Below are 20,881 nucleotides of genomic sequence, written 5' to 3' on the forward strand. Positions count from 1 at the left end.
ACCGCCTCCGGTCCTCTAGGGCTTCCGCTCGCGTAGCCGGAAGGCCCTGGCGTCCCATCCTCTGCCCCTAGCCGGGGCACCAAATAAAGTTTCTGAGTTCAAAAGCGGTTAAAAAAAAAAAAAAAAGCCCCAACCGTTTTCTGGAACCCCAACCGTTGGACTCCGAGCGACGCCAGTGAGTGGCGTGTGTCGCCGGCGCCATGGCCGAGTCCCCGGCGTTTCTCTCCGCTCAGGACGAGGGGTGCGTCTCGCTTTTTCTCTTGCGCACTTGGGAGACAAACCCATGTTGGGTGAGGAAGCTGTGGGCGGTCGGGAGCGCCAGATCCTCAGACTGAGAGTTCGAGTCCCTCCTGAGTGGGAGACAGCGGACTTGCTCTGCTAGCCCGCGTCAGAACCTAGCTAGATCCTCCGTGTACCTTCTTCCTTGATGTCACATATTCCCAGCTCTTGAGAAGCTGAGGCAGGATTGCTGTTAGGTAAAGGCAGCTCGCGCTAGTAGTGAGTTCGAGCCCACTGTGGGATACATTAGGGAAAGCGTGTCTCTAACAAGCAAGGAGGACAAGCGCTGCGGGGGCCAACAGTTAGGACTCACACCTACTGCGGTGTATGTAATGATATGGGTCAAACTAATACTCTTACAACATTTAAATACGTCTTAATTTTGTGCGCGCACATCCCATTATACGCGATAGAGGTCAGAGAACAGCTCTGTGGAGCCGGTTTTCTTCGTTCACCTCTCAGGAGTTCAAAGAGAACACAGGCGGCCAGATTTATCAAGTAACTTTACCCACTGAGCCATCTCGCTGCCCGCCCCCCCCCCCAAATAAATATCATTAGAAGTAGTTCACTAGTGGAAGCTTGCAATTTTCATATTTAGAGTTTTTCCCCTCTATGCACACTTCTCATGAAATTTATGTTAGGCACAATAGATTCACCAAAACAGCTAAAGCAAAACGGAACAATTAATGGCATGTTAGTTTAATTTAAATTTAATTAAAATTATTTAAAATTTACAAATTGTTGACTGCTGGAATTTTCCACTTAAAATGTTTTTAAACTGGTTGAGTGCCCCTGGCAGGCAAACCTGTGGATAAAGAGAAATTACAGTATGCTACAATTTGTGGGCAGAGTTATAAGTAAGAGCAAAAATAAGCACTGGCTAAGTAGCCAATCTTTTTGTTTGTTTGTTTAGTTGGTTGGTTTTCTTTTGACACCAAGCTATTGAATTATGTAGTAGAGGATGGCCTTAAACTCCTGCTACTCCTGCCCCTAGTGATGGCATTATAGAGGTGAACCACCACACTAGGCTCCAAATTCATATTTCAAATACTTTATTTTCAAGTAATTTAATTAGTTTTATGTATTTGGGGAGGGTGGCACTCACCTGTGATACCACCACCCAGGAATGGAGGTCAGAGGACAGCTTGTGTAGGGAGTCTCCTTTGTCCTACCATGTGGGTCCTGGGGATCGAACTCAAGCGGTCATACTTGGTGGCAGGTGCCTTCCCCTGCTGAGGCATGTCCCCAGCCCTTGGAATAGTTTCTAGATGCTTAGATGTGGCCTTGCCTGGCTATGAGTACAGTGTCTGCCTACACTGTTTTGGAACGCCCCTCTCTAGGAGCCTTCTGGTTGGTTGGTTGGTTGGTTGGTTTGTTTTTCTGGTGCCTTAGAAAACTCTAGTGTTGATGGGCTCACCTCCCTCTCTGTTTTGACACTGTCACTGATTGGTAAACATTCACTTCTAATTCTAGGAGTTAAAAAGCAGATTTGAAGCACCTCAAAGCCTCACAGTCCAAATGTGGGTTTTTTAGTTTTTTTTATAGCTCCCATTCAAGGAAGCCTTCTGAGGAAATGCTCAGTTGAGCCCACTAGTTTAAAGGTCAGAACAAGTCACTTGAGTTTGTAGATATGTAATAAATTCAACAGAGATGATTTGGGCAGAGAAAACTGATGAGCTAGGCACTGTATGCTACGTTAAAAGGTTAACGTTTCAGGAGCCAGGCAGAGGGCTCAGTCATCAAGAGAGAGAGAGTCCTGCTTCTGCACGGGACCCAAGTTCCATTCCCATAATCCAGGTCTGGTGCTTAGAGCCACCTGTAGCTAGCTGTAAGGGATCCACAGCCCCAGCCCCAGCAGGCACCTTCACATGCCCCGTCTACATCAGGGAAATGCAAATCAAAACTACTTTGAGATTTCTCCTTCATCTTGCTAAGGGATTGACCTAGGACCAGAGCCTGTTTGATTGCAAGATCAGTTCTTTTTTTTAAAACTTAACCACATTGCTGAAGTAGTATCTGATTTTGAAAAAGAAATTGAGTAGGATAGAAAAGAAAATGATTCAGTCAAATTCTGGGGCAGAACCCAGTCTGCTCAGCAGCCATGACAGTAGAGTTTCAAGTTTTCTTGGGTCGTCTTTCTTCTCCCTCCCTCCTTCGTTTCTTCCTTCCAGAAGGATCTTATATATCTATCCCAGGATGGTCTTAAACTACTAATCCTCCTGCTGCTGTCTTCCTGGGGCGAGGGTTACAGCTGTGTGCCGCTGTGTTACCTGCCCTGGAGCTTCCTGGGGCGAGAGTTACAGCTGTGTGCCGCTGTGTTACCTGCTCTGGAGCGTCGTCCATACAAGACAAGCTCAGCCTCATGTCTATAAAGCATATAACACTGCTGTGCCTTTTATAGTCGGATGAAAGGGAATTTGGATCCAGATGAGGCATTCCAGAAACTAAAATTGGGCATACTTTCTCGTGTTAAAGCTACTGAGTGATGCGTGGCCTTGGACTCTCTTTCCTAGGTCCTTTGCGTATCTCACGATTAAGGACAGAACACCGCAGATCTTAACCAAGGTGATTGATACGTTGCATCGACATAAAAGTGAATTTTTTGAAAAACATGGAGAGGTAAGAATTATATCTCAGCTTTAATTTTGTGCTAGTTCTTCACAAGGATAACAGTATTTATAGGTTTCAGCTCTCATTTAAAGACTTGTGTCTGGCACAAATACTTACCTGCCTTTCTGTGTGTTGAGGTAGCCTCCGGTTGACCTGTGTGCTAACCTTAGTGGTCATGAGTGATGACCTTGACTTCTGTGAAGAGCCTTTGAGGCTCCACAGCTACCTGGATTACAGCGTTTGCATTACTGATTGGAGACCTTGAGACCCACCAGTGCAAACTTGGAGTGGGAGTGAAGGGCAGTGGGAATTACAGTTGATTGACAACAGTGTGACTAATTACGGGAATGATTTGCTGGCTGGAGTAGAGTAGAACTTAAAAGAGTCACCTTGCCTGCTTCATCAACAGATGAGGGAAACACCTAAGTCATTCTGTCACTGTGGATAAAGCCTTTAAAGCTGACTCCCGTTACCCGTGAATTGTGCTGCATGTGTGTGTGCTGCATTTGTGTTCCTCCTTTTCCTTCCTTCCTGTCTTCTTTTGAGACAAGGTTTCGAGTAGCTAAAGATCTTGAACGCTTGTATTACAGTTGTGAGCCACCACAGGCAGATTGTACAGTGCTGGGGAATGAACACAAGAGTCTGCCCCTCTTCTCCCCTCCCCACCCAGGGCTTCTGCATGGTAGGCATGCACTTTACTGAGCTGCATGCTAGGCCCCATACATTTCTTGAACACATTGCAGCAAAGATTTAAAGTGGTGGTTAGTGGATTTTTTGGTATTTTTTGGTTTTTCAAGACATTTTGGTTTCTAGTATTTTGGTCTACCTGTGTAGCCATGGCTGTCCTGGAACTCACTCTGTAGACCATGCCATCCTTAAACGACAAAACTACCTGCCTTTGCTTCCTGAGTACTGGGACTGAAGGTGTGCGCTCCCACTGCCGGGCTGTAGTGCTTCTTGATTGGCTGGATTGAAATGGAGCTAGGTATTTTGAGTGTATAGAGTTATCTTTCATTTATTTGTGTGTGTGTATTTATGTGTATGGGTGTTTGATCTCTATGTGGTTTGTGTCCCACACAGCATGTAGCGGCCTTGGCGGTCAGAAGAGGGCATCAGATCTCCAGGAACCAGAGTTACAGATGGGTTCATGTGAATGAAGGGACCAAACCCAGGTCCTTAGTAATTTGTTTTTAAACAAATTCTGATATAATACAGAACCATCTTTTGCTTTCTTCTCCCCTCTTGAGACTACTTAATTTAGGCTGGCCTTGAACTCAGATCCTTCTGCCTCTGCTTCCTGGCTAGAGTCAGAAGCTTACACCCCATACCCCACCTCCTTGTTCTTTATTGCTGATGTCTAGCTCATCTTGGACAGACATTTGGCTGATGGATGGTCCCAGTGTTTTATACATACGTGCAACTTCATTTGGATGGATGTGCATATTTACTTAAGTGTAAATGAGCCAAATCTAGGTGCTTTGCTTAAATATTGCCCCTTTACTTAAACACAAATATGTAAAGTAACTTTTATTCTCCTGTTGTAATTCTTCTCTGGGAGGCTTCCTGCCTCTAGCTGCTAACCTAGGCCGAGTCCTGGAAGCTTCTAGCCTCCAATCTAATCTAGACCTAGAATGTTTTCGGTCTCTGAGACTTGCTGCTGAATAAATTTATCCTTTCTTGTTTTTTTCTGAACTCTGGCTGGCTGGTTTAACTTAGCTGTTCTAGCTCAGACTCCTCCAGCTGACTTACTCAATCTGGCTTTTCTGTTGGCCTCTGAATTGGCCTCAGACTGGCTCTAGCAGTCTGTTCTAATCTTCTGGCTCCTCCCTGTTCTCTGGCTCTTTCTGTGTCTAGCTTGTTCTCCCTTCAATCTGTCTCTGTAAAACTGTCCCAGTAAACCTGCCTCCCCCTTCCTCTCTGTGCTGCTCTGCTCTCCCTCTCGGCTCCACTGCACTGCTCTTCATGAACTCTACCGTATCCTGTGCTGTACTCTCTCTCCCTCAAGTAGCTCCCCATTGTTCTTTTTTCTCCTGAGAGCTGGGCAGATCCTATTCTGTCAAATCTTTCTCTGATTCGTCACTTTGTCTGCCACTCAATTAGACATCATTTTCAAACACCGGCGCTTCTTTCACAAACTAACTTTACCTTCTTTGTTTGGGATTAAAGGTGTGTACTAAGGGTGTGTCTACGTTTCAGCCAGAGGGATTAAAGGTGTGTGGTAAGGGCTGAACCACACCACAACTAGAAGCAGGTTTAAATATCCTGTAACACAAACAGCCAGAGGTCTTTTATAATTTGGATTTTTTCAACTGGAGTGACTAAAACTGTAATAACGGGTCACATCTTATTGTGTACCTCCAGCCCGTGCAAGGTCTGTTGTCAGTGCAGTCCTGTCCCATTTCACTGTGCTGTGGGAAGGACAGTATTAAACACGGGCCTGAGTAGCATCAGCTCCTTGTAGCTGTCTTCTCTTAGGTGGTGTGTCTTTCTTCAGTCTGTCTCTGTGAAACTCTCTCAGTAAAACTACCTCCTCCTCCCTCTCTGCCCCTCTAGTTTCCCTCTCAGCTCTACTGCTGAAACCTCCTAGGGCTCCCACACTTTCTAGCCTCTCTCCTTTGGCTCTATGAGCAGTACCATGTCCTCAAGGGAACCATGTCTGTCATGTGGTTCTCAAAAGCCCATCCCTTAGACTACCTGATTGAGTAGATGTTGACTCTCTTAGGGGTGCCATAGGCCTCATTTATTTGTCTCTGACTGAACAGTGCCTGGCACAGACAGGTCTCAGAAAATGTCTGAACTGAAGTGAAACAAGGTAAGTAACAGGTATTGACGCAACATTAAATCCAGGCTCCTATAAAAGATGATGCTGACAGTCCTATACAAATCTCATCTGGGGCCAGGCGTGCTGGTGTATGTCTTTAATCCCCACACCTGAGAAGCAGAGAAAGGTGAAGCGCTGTGAGTTCAAGGCTAGTCTGGGCCATGTGAATTCCAGATCAGCCCTGATGAGATCAGCCCTCATGAGACCCTGTCTCCAAGCAAACAGACAAAGTCGCAGTTGTAACTTATCCTAAAATAATGTATTCAAATGAAAGACCTTAGGGTAGAGAGTTGCAGAGGGTAACTCTTACTCTATAGTATGGAGGCCATGCTGGAGAGATAGGTGCTCACTAATTAAGAGCACTTGCTCATAAGCAGGAGGACTGGAGTTTGGATCTCAGCAGTCACAGAGCAAGCCTGCTGACCTGCAAACCCTGGAACTCAACTCTGAAGGACCTGTGCTGGCTTTTGGCCTCTGCATGTGCACATATGTTTCTGCTTATATGCACATTAGTGCGCACACATATAGAGGCACATACATAAACAAGTAAAAATTCAAAAACGAAAGACGTGTATTGTATGAGATTTGGCTCAGTGGCCGGGCATGTGCTTGGTATGCCAGCCTTGAGTTCAGTCTCCAATCACAGGCACATACACACAGACATATGCACACACATGCACATGCACACACACATGCACACACACACGCACACACACACTCAGGCTGTTTCTAAAACTTGGTAGTTTTTGAATCTTCTAACATTGTAACCCTGAAAATCTCTTAAAACCTCAGCCTCTAAGCAGCAAAGTGGATCCTCCTTGATCCCAAACAGATTTGGTGTGGGTAGAGCGTAGTGACTGAGTGCCTGCTGAGCATGTAGGAAGTGCTGGCTTCCATTCTGAGCAGAGGGAGGAGGAGGAGGATAGATTGGCCAGGTAATGGGATTGGAACACCATAGAGACTTCCCTAATCATGGTCTTATAAAAACTCTCCCTTCGCCGGGTGGTGGTGGCGCACGCCTTTGATCCCAGCACTTGGGAGGCAGAGACAGGTAGATTTCTGAGTTCGAGGCCAGCCTGGTCTACAGAGTGAGTTCCAGGACAACCAGGGCTACACAGAGAAACCCTGTCTCAAAAAACCAAAAAAAAACAAAAACAAAAACAAAAACAAAAAAAACCCTCCCTTCTCATAGCCCAGGCTGGCCCCAGACTGTATACAGCCAGTGCTGGTGTTGGCCCTCTGATCCTTTCCTCTCAGCTTCACAAGTACTGGGATTACAGCAGTGCCCCTCCCTGCTTCAGCAATGTCTTGTTTTCCAGGAGACATGCATCTTGCTGGTGTGGAGTTTCAGGCACTGTATTGTTATTCCATCTTGTGTCTCCTCTCTGATGTGTCATAGGGATGGGGCAACTGTCTGTCAGTGACCTGGGAGCAAGGATGTGGTCTGCAGAACTGCAGGAGGAACCCAGGGAGTCCAGGTTTCCTTCCTAGTCGTGGCACTGGAAGGGTGTGCAAGTAGGAAAGGTGCAGGGGGCGATGCTAGTGGGTCCTGTCCCTCTGCCTTCCACAGGCTTGAAAACAGAAAGTCTGGGTTGTAGAAAACAGGAAAAAAAGATCATTAAGATCATATAAAAGCCTAAGTGTGGGTTTAAAGTACTGTGGTTTCCTTCTTCACTTTAGGTCTGTAAAGCTACGAAGCCCTGAAGGAGTATGCACACGCGTGTGTGCACCCACACACAGAATATGCACACGTGTGTGCACTCACACACAGCAAAGCTTTTTCTTGTCCCTTTGTACTTTTACAGGAAGGCGTTGAAGCTGAAAAGAAAGCCATCTCTCTTCTTTCTAAACTACGGAATGAGCTGCAGACAGATAAACCAATTATCCCCTTGGTGGACAAGTGTGTTGACACGGACATGTGGAATCAGTACCTGGAGTATCAGCGGAGCCTTTTAAACGAAGGGGATGGGGAGCCACGCTGGTTCTTCTCTCCCTGGTTGTTTGTAGAGTGCTACATGTATCGGAGAATTCATGAAGCCATCATACAGAGGCAAGTGTACAGCCAGTAGATGACAAGTGGTTACATAAGTGACAACTATTTTTGAATAGTTTACTGGGGGCCAGCAAGATGGCTCAGCAGGGTAGGAGCTTGCTGCCAAAATGGAAGGACCCACATAGTGAAGGAACGAACTGAATCCCCAAAGTTGTCATTTGATCTGACTTCCATGGGCTTACCATGTCATGTGAGCACACCCTCAATAAATAAATAAATGTAATTAGAGAAAAGAATAATTCAACAAATAGAAACAATAAATACTGTTGGACATTTCCACAAATGGCTGAATGATATGACCTTACTAAAGGCTCTGTGTGTGTGGAGATCAGAGAAGAGCTTATGGGCAGCAGTTCCCACACCTTCTCTCCCAGCCTTAAACATGCTTTCAAAAAGATGTCTGCAGTAAAGCAAAGAGTGCTTACCGAATACAAATGTGAGTTTGACATGTAAGATGGGGCTGGGTTTGGTGGTGCCCACCTTTAACCATAGCACTTGAAGGGCAGAAGCAGGTGGATCTCTGAGTTCAAGCCCAGCCAGAACTACATAGTGGAGCCTTTCTTTTTTTTTTTTTTTTCTCTTTTAAATTATGGTAGAATCTGGATGGTGGTATCGCAAGCCTTTAATCCCAGCACTTGGGAGGCTGAGGCAGGTGGATCTCTGTGAGTTTGAGGCCAGCCTGGTTTACAGAGGGGGTTCCAGCCCAGTCAGAGCTACACAGTGAGAACTTGTCTCTAAGACAAAAACAAAACCAAAAAACAATTAACAAAGGAACAAATGCTTTCTCTATAGATGACAGGAAATGTGTTTGGTTACTTTTCTCATTGTGCTAAGCACTTGGCTGGAGGCAGCTTAGGGAGAGTGACTATGGCTGTGGAGCAAGAGTGAGCTCCCTGGTGGCAGAGGAGGCCTGTGGCACGAGTGGGATGTTCAGGCAGCCGGTCATGTCACATCACATCACATTCCGTCAGCAGCAGGAGCAGACAGGAAGGAGGGCTGTGGCTCTGCTCACTCTCCTCCTGCAGTCCAGGGACTGGTGCTGCCTACATTAGGATGGGTCCTGACCTGATCTAGATACTCTAACAGGCCAGGGATTTGCCTCCAAGGGGATTCCAGATCCTTAAGCTGACAATCAGTGTACACCATTACAATAAAATATCAGAGTTTATTCTGTAAAGGGATAATCAGAAAAGAGACTCTCGTCACATACTCTCTTAATCTTTCTTCTGTCTTTCTTTTAGTTTTAAAGATGTATTTCTGTGTTTATATGCACTGTTTGTGTATGTATGCGCTGCTTACTTTGCGTGTGTGTGTGTGTGTGTGTGTGTGTGTGTGTGTGTGTATGCACGCACGAATGTGTGGGCACCAGGAGAGGCTGGAGGCCTCTGGATCCCCTAGATCTGGAGTTACAAGAGGTTCTAAGTTAATTGATTTGGGTCCTGGGAACAGAACCTGGGTCATGGAAGAATGGGAAGTGCTCTTGACTACTGTATTTCTCTAGCCCTGGTATTTTTTTTTTTTGGTTTTTCAAGACAGGGTTTCTCTGTGTAGTTCTGGCTGTCCTGGAACTCACTTGGTAGACCAGGCTGGCCTCGAACTCAGAAATCCGCCTGCCTCTGCCTCCCAAGTGCTGGGATTAAAGGCGTGCGCCACCACCGCCCGGCCTGGTATTTTGTTTTTAATGGCTAGATTAAAAAAAAAAATTAAATGTCATACATTCCAAAACCTTTTTATAGATCATTTATTCTATTTACCTTTTCATAAGAAATTCTGACGTGCATCTTATTTATAGTGCAGAAGAAGAGGTGATATGAATTGTTTTTTTAGTTTATAGGTTCCAAAAATACAAGTTTGATGTAGAAGCAATCCTTTAGTACCTGTTTCTGAATACCATAGTAGGAGCTTAGGCTCCTCGACCAGCCTGCAACACTGTGGTTGCTATCACAACTGGGGAAGCAAGGCAGGAATGGGTGAGGGAGTAATAGGAACATCAGGCAGCTAGTGGGCATAGTTGAGAAGACTCTTCCAAGACTGGCTTCAGTGAGACAGTACATTTAATTGGGAGAACAAACACTATTTAAACTTTTAGAGAGTGGCTAGGGGTCTTTGGGGAGAGTGTACATCATTGGTGGGGAGGGGGGCAGAGCACCGAGGATGCTTCATATGCATGGAGAGGAGCTTCAGATATTGCTGGACATTACCTTGCAGGAGAAGAAGATCACCCTGGCCGCTAGGCTATGTGACCTTCGCTGGGCATGGGTCTGGGCACAGGGCTGTGTGGGCCAGGATATGCAGGCCTGGGCCAGATGGGGAGCTATCCTTCCCCTGCTGATCTCAGAACCACATTTCTGGGTTTGGACATACGTCATCCCCACTTTTGCTCCTGACTAGCTCCCTCAGTCCCACACCTCCCTGGCCCCACAATCATAGGATGATTTAAAGTAATAGATCAAAGCCAGTTTGGGACACTGAGGCAAGAAGAGTCTCTGTTTGAGGACAACCTGAGTTGTATAGCAAGTTCTAGGTTACCCTTGGCATGAAACCCTGGTGAGAGAAAGAAAAGAAGGAAGTAAGAAATGAATCAGTCAGTCAAACCAATAATAATTATAAAATGAAATCATTTTAGGAAATGATAGAGCTTTTGATTCTAGTTTTTGCAGAACAGATAGAACTTTGTTTCATCACTGGGGACAACTACCTGACCTGGGTCAGGTGTTTTGTTGTGTGTGTTTGTTTGTTTTTGCCTGCTTTTAAAAAGCTATATATTGATTTACTGATTTTATATATATTTATATGTATACATACATATATATGTATATATATTAATATATATATCTAATATATATACATATACATATATATACATATACATATATATATATATATACACTATACACACATATATATGTTTGGTTGGTTGGTTTGGTTTCCTTCCTGAGACATGGTCTCGATGTCTTTGAACTCACATAGCCCAGACTGGTTTCAAAACCACAGTCCTCCTGTCTCAGCCCCCTAAGTGCTGAGATTACAGGTGAGTGAACTGAACAGCTTATGGAGGCGTCTTCCACTGACTGTTGCTTGGTGGGGTCATTAGTATCTATCGATGCACGGCATTCTCAGTTGTCCACATTGCTGAGGAATACTCCACATTGTGAGCCTTCAGTTTGGTAATCTGAAGTGCTGATAGCTTAGTTGTTCCGTGTAGCATGTAGTTATAAAAAAACAATCCACGGTATGGCTGGCTAGGCACCAGCAACAGAGGTTTCCCACCACCACCACCCCTCTCGTGGGGATCCCCAAACAGTGGTCTGCCCAGGTTCCCAAGGGTAGCTGCTGCCACCAAACTGCTTTCCAAGCCGTCTGCTCCCTGTGGCTAGCCTGCTGAAACTGCTGGCTCTAATCCCCTAGTCTGTAAAATGAAAACTCCAGAGGCTTGTAGTTTACCAGCTAGATTTATAACAGTAAATCTTCAACCCTCAATATGTCCACACAAAGAACTCAAAACTCAGTTGATGTAGATACAAGCTACACACCTAGATTGGACAGATGCACCCTACATTACTCAGTCATCTATGAAATCCCCAGTTACTTATGTCTCCTAATGCCACATGGTTCTGGCTCATCATCCTCTCCTTCAGGTACCGTCTTGTCTCTGTCCCCTCTCTAAAACTTACAGCTCTGCCTTACACTGCCCAGTCACTGGCTCTAGCCTTTATTTTACCAGTTAATATGGGGAGAAGGTTCACTTGGTCACAACTGTCCAAGGCAGCCCCTCTTGGGGAAGTGGAGTTAGCATCAAAATACAGAGAGTGCCAGGCCATCCACAGCAGTTCCAGTTTGGGATTTTACAAAGAACAAAGCTGCAAACATTGTAATGTGGGCTTCGGGGGGGTTATATGACTTTACTTCTTATTTTGTGCCCCTTGAACTGCAGTTAGAGATGGTTAGAGCTTCCATGTGGGTGCTGAGGACTGAAACTGGGTCCTCTGGCGGAGTAACCAGTGATCTTAACCACTAAGCCCCATTTCATCTGCCCAGTTCTAACATGTTTTTGAGGAGGAGGAGGATGGATGTGTGTTTCTGTTTGGAATAGTTTTATGTGTATTGTTTGCTCAGGGCATATGGCCATCCACAGCCTCATCCGATTCTGACGTAGTGAATGTTCTAAAATGAGAAACTGCATATATCTATGTGACATTTGCTCCCTTAGTCATAAACAGAAATTCATGTTCATACCTGAGCTATGACTCTAATCAATAACTATTAGTTAAAGAACATGAGTTGGCAGACTTTTCTGTAGAGAGCTGGAGTAGTTTAGCTTTCTAGGCCAATGGTCTCTGTCACAGCCACACAGTCTTGCCACCATGATGTGATAGCCGTAGCTCCCGTGTCAGCCGGTGTTCCAGTACAGCTTGGATTACAGACACTGAGCTTCCGGTTCCACATGGCACAGAATACAGCACACACCAGCTTCCTCCCCTCTCACCTTCCCTCCCTTCCTTTGCTAGCCTAGAATTCACTATGAAGCCCAGTTTGGCTCCAAATTCCAGAAAATTCTCCTGCCTCAGCCTTCTACAGGCATAGACCACCATGCCTGAGTGCTTGTCTACTTAACTGTTAACCGTTCTTGGGTTTTGGGTCACATAGAACAGGCCTCACTGGGTCTGTGGGCTTTTGTTTGCCACTCCCCACATTTGAATTTGTACATCCATATGGCCTCTTGCCCTTTTAAATCTCCTTGAGGAACTGACTGATTTCAATAATGCTGTCATTGCTAAAAATACCTTTTAATTCTTTGGAATTTATTTCCAAGCCCATTTCCAGTCCTCAAAAAGGAAAATTAGTTTCGCTAATTTTGAGTCACTCAAGTTTTTTAATCAAAATGATTTTACTCAGCTTGATTGTGGTCTATAGTCTACTGACATTTCTGAGTGACTATTGCCTGTTGCCAAGCAAGTTCCACAGTCACTGACAGTGTTTAATAATATGCCACAGGTTCTGAAGGAAGTTCCCAAAGAGGAGCTGCAAAGTACTTTGGCAATGACAGCACCCTTGGAGTAGAGATGTGGCTTCCCAGCTCACTGCTGGTCAGAAGGAGCAGCAGCACCTGGTATGTCATTTATAAGAACAGTCTTGCTGAAAGTTGAGGCAGGAGGACTGCCATGAGGTCCAGGCCAGCCTGGACTACACAGTGAGAACCTGTCTCAAAAACAAGATCAAACAAACCAACCTCATTACATGAGCCCTATATTGTTTATATCCTGACATGGATGGACTGAAAGAATACAGTTAATTGCAGACATTAATCAGGATGTCTTTTCAGTTCCTCAATGGCTGTCATATTAGTACCTATATCTTAGTTATTTTCTCACACACCTTCTCGTGAAGATGATGGAGCCATAACACAAACATCACCTTAGGTCAGAAGTAAGCTGGGAGTAAAGTATGACACCATTCAAATCTGTGCACGAGCGATCCGTTTGTCACTCCACTGGTTTTTACAGAGTATCCTGTTTTCCTCAAGGACTCTGTTGCTGCGACTCTTGGTGATCACTGTGGCACTCATGATGTCTGTTTACTCTCAGTTCTCGGTATTAGGAGCCCTTCACGTAGGGGATGGAAGGATGTGGGATGGAAGTAGTTCGTTACCGTGTCATCTCCTTCCCATCCCCACTTGTCTCTGTGGGGTAAATGGTTATGGACACAGTCTGTAATAATTCTGAGCTAGTTTTAGTAAAGTAGCTTGAGTTTCAGTTTTGCTTTGTTTCTTTCTTTGAGATAGGATCTCACTCTGTAGCGTGTACAGTGGTTGGACTGGAGTGCACACCAGGCTTGTCTTAAACTCATAGAGATCCATCTGCCTTTGCCCCTGGTGCAGCAGGTTTAAAGGTGTGTGCTACCAGCCATTCCTGGCCCAGAGAGATTTGTTTTTGTGTAAGGACTCACAGAAATGCCTTACCATGTTTGTCTCCTGCCACAGTCCGCCAATCCATGACTTCGATGTGTTTAAGGAAAGCAAAGATGAGAACTTCTTTGAGTCGCAGGATTCCATCGATGCTCTGTGCAAACACTTGCTGCAGCTGAAACCTGTCAAAGACCTCAGGGAAAACCAGATCCAGGACGAGTTCTTTAAACTCCTGCAGGTATGCAAAGAATACTACACACATGACTTTATACAAACACATGCTATTTTATGCAGATTGTTATATATCAGTAATACTGTATTATGATTTTCTGTGACCCTAGGGTCACAGAAAAAAAAAAGGCCACCTTTGTTGCCCTAGCACCCATTTTATGTTTTGAGACAGTCTTACTGTAGCCCAGACCGGCCTGTAATATGTGCTGTGCAGGCTAACCTCAAACTCACAGCAGTCCTCCTGCCTCAGCTTCTCAAGTGCTGGGATTACAAGTATGGAACACCATGCCCAGCTTAGTCCTTGTGGTGCTGAGGGCACATGGATGACCTGAGATGGGTCGAAGGGCATGTGCAGGGCCAGAAGGCACCTCCTCAGCTGGAAAGTCAGGTGTGCCATGTGCACGTGGTCCCTGTAGGCTGGAGGAACGGGTGACTTGGACAGATCATTTACTTTTGATTTTTACAGTGATTTATGGGGCACACTCTTGCCACAGTGTACATGAGGTGGTCAGAGAACAAATTGCAGGGGTTGTCTCTCTTTCCACCATGTGGGGTGCGTAGACCTAATCCAGGTCATCAGGCTTGGTGGCAAATGCTGTTACCTGCCGAGCTGTCTTACCAGCCCCACTTTGTCAGCTACGCCAGCATAGCTGACTGAGTTCCTTGGATCGGCGGAGGGCTGAGGGCGAGAGAAAGACAAGGAGTCATCTGGTAAAGAACCAAATGCTATATTTTCTTTTTTTTTTTTTCTTTTTTTTTTTTTTGTTTTTGTTTTTTTCGAGACAGGGTTTCTCTGTGTAGTTCTGGCTGTCCTGGAACTCACTCTGTAGACCAGGCTGGCCTCGAACTCAGAAATCCGCCTGCCTCTGCCTCCCAAGGGCTGGGATTAAAGGCGTGCACCACCACGGCCTGGCCAAATGCTATATTTTCAACTGCATAGCTCCCTATTATACTCCCCACAAAACAGTAACACAAACAAGAACAGGAATAAAAATAGGAACAAGGATCAAAACAGGAACAAGGAGATACACTCAGCAGCCTATGACCTAAGTTTGGATTTCTCTTCAAGCAGTCTTTTTGGGGAAATGCATAGAGACGGGGGGAGCGGGCATAACAGCACAGGTGCAGAGGATGGTGACTCACACCACTTTGTTTTATTTGAGCCCTTTTTGTCTTTAAAACAACAACAACAACAACAAAATTCTATCAGTTAATCTTGATGGTGCTCCTGGTTGAAGATGTATCATCCTGATTTTAGTTTTGTGTTTGTTTTGTTTTGAGCCAGGGCCTTCCATGTGCAGGCTGGCCCTGGACCCCATGGTGCAGGCACTTCTTTTGTTTGAGCCTTCTCTCAGGTAGCTGGGAAGGTAGCCGTGTGCCACCATACCTAGGCAGTTTCCTAACTCTAAAGGTGACAGCTGGGGACGGTGATGCACACCTTTATCACAGCATTTGAAGGCAGAGGCAGGAGGATCACTGTGAATTCAAGGCCAGTCAGGGCTAGATAGTGAAAACCCAGTTCAGAAAAGTGCATAAGAGAATAGAGACTCACTGGACAATACTTACTGAGAGTGTGTGTGTGTATGTGTGTGTGTGTGTGTGTGTGTGTGTGTATACAAGTGAGTGTATATGTGTGGGCCTGGAAGCCAGGAAGGGTGCCAGATTGCTCAGAGCTGGAATCAGGGGTCCGGGACTTTGGGTGTGATATGTGGGTGCTGGAATCAAACTTGGGCCTGGATGATTGCACACCCAGTGCTCTTAGCTGCTGAACCATCCCTGCAGCCCCTTGGGTGATTTTTTTTTAAAGATAAGTGTTATTGGAAGACAGTTGTCCATTTCCATGTTGTCTGCAGTGACGTCCCTTCTAACCCCTAGAGCTGCCAGACGTTACAGAGACCACGTAGTCCATTCTTTTTTGTAGTGATGCTGGGGTTGACCTCAGGCCCTCGGGTGTTCCAGACAAGTGCAAGAAGCCTGAGCTTTACCCCAGCCACTGTGCCAGATGCTTCCGTAGGCACAACTTTGGTGTGCCGTGACACTCATTATGTCAGTCCTCAGGTGGGCGGTGTTCTATTCACATTCAGGTTGCAGAGCCCGAGTCTTAGGGACCTTCACTCCTGAGGATCTGTAATGGACAATGTTTGAACACAGCATGGATCCCAGCCTGCAGTCCTGGACGTGGGATTGTATAGCTTAAAAACCATAGGATCAAATACTTCCTAGAAAATAGCATTGAGCATTGCTTCAGTATGTGCTAAATAATAGATGGCTACATTGGGCCTGTGGCTAACATCACCTGGTCTTAAGGATTATATCTTGAGATGTCTGTGTGTCCAATTTCCATTAGCAAACTATCAAGCCAGGTCTTAGGCTGCCATGTCCTCCTGAGGTTGTGTGGTCGGTACAAGGAAATACAATGGTTTGAGGATGTGGAGAGTAAGGGAGCTTGGCTTTTCCCCTTGATTTCCAATTATAAAATAAGTTGTGATCCTTTCTCAGAGCTTCTGATGGTATTAACAGCTGTGTCTAAATCAGCAATGTAGGTGCTAATGCTACTTACAGTTTTTATATATTCACCAAAATATCAGTCTTACTGTACTTAATACAGTATCATGTAATAACTCTGTGTTAGAGAAACTATAGATTTGGTGGAACTTTTAAGAATTTTATAGAAATATTATGAGTATTTTTGGGTACCTTTCTGTACAGTGGAGTTGTTTGTTGTATAAAAGAGTAATAACTTTTTTTTTTTTCATTTCAGATTTCCCTCTGGGGGAATAAGTGTGATCTATCTCTCTCAGGTGGAGAAAGTAGTTCTCAGAAGGCCAATATAATAAATTGTTTGCAAGACCTAAAACCATTCATTTTAATAAATGACACAGAATCTCTCTGGGCATTGCTCAGTAAGTTAAAGAAAACAGCAGAAACTCCCAGAGTTAGAGTAGACATTGTTCTGGATAATTCTGGGTTTGAACTGATTACAGATTTAGTATTTGCGGACTTCTTGTTATCCTCTGAGTTAGCCACTGAGATTCATTTTCATGGGAAAACTATCCCATGGTTTGTGTCTGACGTTACTTTGCGTGACTTTAACTGGATAGTCGAGCGTATGAAGAGTAGCAATCTGGAGTCCATGTCCACCTGTGGGACCAACTGGGAGACCTATGTTACGATGAGGAGGTGGGTTTACCACGACCATGCATTTTGGACTCTGCCTCATCCATATTGTGTGATGCCCCAGGTCGCCCCTGACTTATACGCTGAACTGCAAAAGGCATGTCTTGTTTTATTCAAGGGAGATTTGAATTATAGGAAGCTAATGGGTGACAGAAAATGGAAGTTCACCTTTCCGTTTCATCAGGCTCTGAGTGGCTTCCACCCTGCACCTCTCTGTAGCATAAGAACATTAAAGTGTGAGCTTCAGGTAGGTCTGCAGCCTGGGCAGGCCGAGCAGCTCACGGCCTCTGATCCCCACTGGCTGACCACTGGCAAGTATGGAATATTTCAGTTTGATGGGCCACTTTGACTCCACTCAGGAGTTCCTGGTTGCAGACAGTGTTCTGAGAATCTCCTTTCAGCCTCAGAAAAACAGTACATGGATTTAGGCCTGGCTTCTCATCAGCATAGGAAGCCCGTTTCTCAGCCCCTGTGCTGTCTTACATACTGTATATAGATGAGGCTTCCTTGGAATGTTTTCCCCCACTGCACTGTTTTGATTTTAAGCCAGTTATACTTCTGTTGGGCTATTAGTTACTATGCCAAGTTAAATGCAAACTTTCAAGTGGTTTTAATGAACTAATTTTTTTATGAACTAATTTTTAATTTTGAAGAATGCAAAAAATGTAAGTGAATTTTGCTTTAAAAACTAATTTACATGTTAGTTAATCCTGTTTTCTTAAACGGAATGATTATTTAATATCTAGGAGACTTAAGTATTATTTAACTTAGTTTTGGCTCTTGAATTCGCGGCCCAGTGACATGCCTTGTAAGAGCTCTCCTGGGAGGCACGTGCATGATGCTTGAACACACAGAGACAGAATTACCTCAGACTTGAACTTCAGCCTGCTCTCTTGTACGGTTAAGTTTTCAAAGCCCATTTTCTTGCATAGATTTGTATTTGGATTGACCTGCAGAACGGGTCAAAGCACAACTGAGCATCGTAAAGAGTGATTGATGAAGTATGAGTGCAGGGTTGCTTCCATTGTCCTACGATTGCCATGCTGACGTTCCCACCACAGCGATGTTGGTTTGCGGTAGCAGACTGTGGAGACGACTGTTATGTGTTGTTTTAGATACTGCCCGGCTGAGCTCAGTCTTCATATCACAGGTTGTGAAGTTCCTCACCTCAGACATAGTCATAGTCTGTAAATTCATGTTACTCTTTTTCAAAGCAATTGGAACTAAAGTTGGAGATGCTTTCTTGTACTAGAATAATATAATGATAATAATATAATAAAAATGATTTTTACAGAGAATTCCACTGGTTTTTATTTGCTCTTTGGATAAGTGAGGACAAGTAGGTTAAACTTGAGATCTGTACAATACAGGACTTAGCTGGTACCCGCAGTCACTGTGAGATGGCATGACAGTGAAGCTGGGTCCTGATCTTGTTCAGGTTGGGTTCTTCAGGATATGTGAAGCCCTCTGAGGATGTGCTGTTTCCTGTTCACATGTCTGTTTTAAGCATCAAGTCACTGAAATGATCAGCCAGTTGTAACTTCAGGCAGAACCTGGAGTTTAGAACATAGCTGTGTGGATCGCCTTCATGGTGACCTGAGCTATCACGGGCCACAGTTTGCAAAGCACTCTTCTTGCATCCCCCTATTTTTGCTATGTGGTTTCTTAAGAACATGGCATTGTAGTATTTCTGAAAGTGGTTCAGCTCCACCCCAACAAGGGAAAGCAGGGAAGCAAGTTAGAGCAAGAAAAAGGCAGTCTGGGAGAGGGTCATGGGTGCTTAGCAGGAAGCAGTGCCTTTTTTTTTTTTTTAACCAGTTTTTTTCAACAGGTTCACTCTGTAGCCCAGGCTCTCCTTGAACTCTCTGCTATCCTCCTGCCTCAGCCTCCCAAGTAGTGTAAGATTACAGACATGAACTAATGACTGGCCCAATGCTCTTGTCTGTCTGTCTGTCTGTCTGTCTGTCTGTCTGTTGGGGGCAGGGTCTCTGTGTAGCCCTGGCTATCCAAGAATTTACTCTAGACTAGGCTGCCCCTCAAACTCAGATCCACCTGCCTCTGCCTCCCTAGTGTTGGGAATTAAAGGTGTGTGCCACCATTCCTGGCTAGTTCTAGAATTTATGGCCTCAAACTCATTTTCCTCTGGCCTCAGCCTTCCAACTGCTGAGATTGCAGATTTGTGCTGCACACCACTTGGTTGTTTTTTTTTTTTTTTAAACAGCTTTATTGACAGTCCAATATGACTCATTTGAGGTACACAGTATTTTAGTACACTTAGAACCTTGTGCAATCATCTTTACAACCAACATCGGAACATTTGGCACCCCTAAAATAAAACCCAGAACCACTGATAACTGATTGTTTTGCTTCTGTATAGTTATTTATACATTCTAGGCATTTAAATAGAATAATAAAATGCATGGCCTTTTGTGGTTGGCTTCCTTTAAAGGAACAACTCATCAGTACTCTCTTTTTGACAGCTGAATAGTACTCCATTATATAGATACACAACATTTGATTTGCTGGTCAGTGCTCTCTCTTCTTCCTTGTCTACTTTAATGTGTTTGTTTTGAGATAGGGTCTTAACGTTGCCCAAGTTGGCCTTGAACGTGCTATGTACCCAACACTGCAAATTAATGACTGCTGAGCCCTCACCTTCCCAGTGCTGGGATTACAGCTATGGGCTGGCCTAGAGTTTCCACTTTCTCATGCAGGAATGCTGTAGCTGTGACTATTGATGGACAGATGCTGATGTTTCCTGTTTTCAGTCCTCCTTGATAGATACCCAGGAGTGAAAGTGCTGGGTCATAGAGTGATCTGAATGTTTTGATTGACTGCCAGAACGTTCTCAAGTGTTTTCCTATTTCCTTCCGAAATGCATCGGGGCTCTGGTTACCCAACGTCCTTGTTAGCACTCAGCAATGTTGATGCTTTTGATTATATCCACGGTGCTGGACATGGAGCAAATGAGGTGCTTACTGATCATTTCTGTAACTTCTTTGGATCATAAGTTTGAGGTGAGCCTGGACTACAGGTAGAGTTCCAGGCCAGCCTTGGCTACACAGTGAGACCCTGTCTCAAAAAAAATAGGGCCAGAGAAGTCTCTTACCAAATAAAAGATTGGTAAATATTTTCTGCCGTTCTCTGGGTTGTCGTATAATATGTAAAGAATTTGTCTATGATGTCTGTCTTAGTTAGGGTTTATTGCTATGAGGAGACACCATGACCAAGACAACTTTCATGAAGGACAACATTTAATTGAGGCTGGCTTACAGGTTCCGAGGCTCAGTCATTATCATCACGGCAGGAACATGACAGCATCCAGGTAGGCATGGTACAGGACGAGCTGAGAGTTCTAACATCTTGTTCTGAAGGCAAACACAAGACTTGACTTCCTCAGCAGCTAGGAGGAAACTCTCTTCTGCAGTGGGCGGAGCCTGAACTTAGGAGGAAACCTCCAAAGCCCACCCACACAGTGGCACACGTCCTCCAGCAGGGCCACACCACCTAACAGCACCACTCCCTATAGGCCAAGCATATTCAAAGCATCACAGTATCGCTATAGTTTTGAGTCTGGCTTATTTGCTCAATATTATCTTCACCACTGTTTTCTTCTTTATGGTAGAGTAAGACTCCATTGTAAGGTAGCCATGTTTTCTTTATCCATTCATCTGTTCGTGGCTACTTAGTCTGATCCTGTAAGTTGGCCACCATGAATGTTGAATGGTTTCCCCACATATTAATACATAATAAAATTTAAAAAGCATTCAACTCTTTAAAAATTATTATTATTATTATTATTATT

General features: G+C 44.7%; 2 protein-coding genes across 3 annotated transcripts in view; one reads left to right on the forward strand and one right to left on the reverse strand.

Annotated features, from left to right (window-relative positions):
• The window catches only part of Rmnd1 (required for meiotic nuclear division 1 homolog), a 33,898-nt gene extending 32,346 nt beyond the window's left edge, over window positions 1-1,552 (reverse strand). The window contains exon 1 of the mRNA XM_028764316.1: window positions 1,385-1,552. The gene's annotated coding sequence lies outside the window, so the exon portion shown is untranslated. The remainder of the gene's footprint in view (window positions 1-1,384) is intronic.
• Window positions 117-18,374, forward strand: Armt1 (acidic residue methyltransferase 1). 2 transcript variants are annotated; one of them, XM_028764319.1, is made up of 5 exons: window positions 117-241; window positions 2,793-2,898; window positions 7,516-7,760; window positions 13,744-13,906; window positions 16,661-18,374. In XM_028764319.1, exons 1-5 carry the CDS (start codon window positions 201-203, stop codon window positions 17,423-17,425), a joined length of 1,320 nt encoding a protein of 439 aa, XP_028620152.1. In that variant the 5' UTR covers window positions 117-200; the 3' UTR covers window positions 17,426-18,374. The 2 variants fall into 2 exon arrangements, with proteins under 2 accessions (XP_028620152.1, XP_028620153.1); XM_028764320.1 differs by having other exon boundaries at window positions 195-290.
• Window positions 18,375-20,881: the final 2,507 nt, after the last annotated feature.

This window comes from Grammomys surdaster, unplaced genomic scaffold (assembly GCF_004785775.1).
Source record: "Grammomys surdaster isolate TR1022 unplaced genomic scaffold, NIH_TR_1.0 143, whole genome shotgun sequence".
NCBI classification, from domain to species: domain Eukaryota; kingdom Metazoa; phylum Chordata; class Mammalia; order Rodentia; family Muridae; genus Grammomys; species Grammomys surdaster.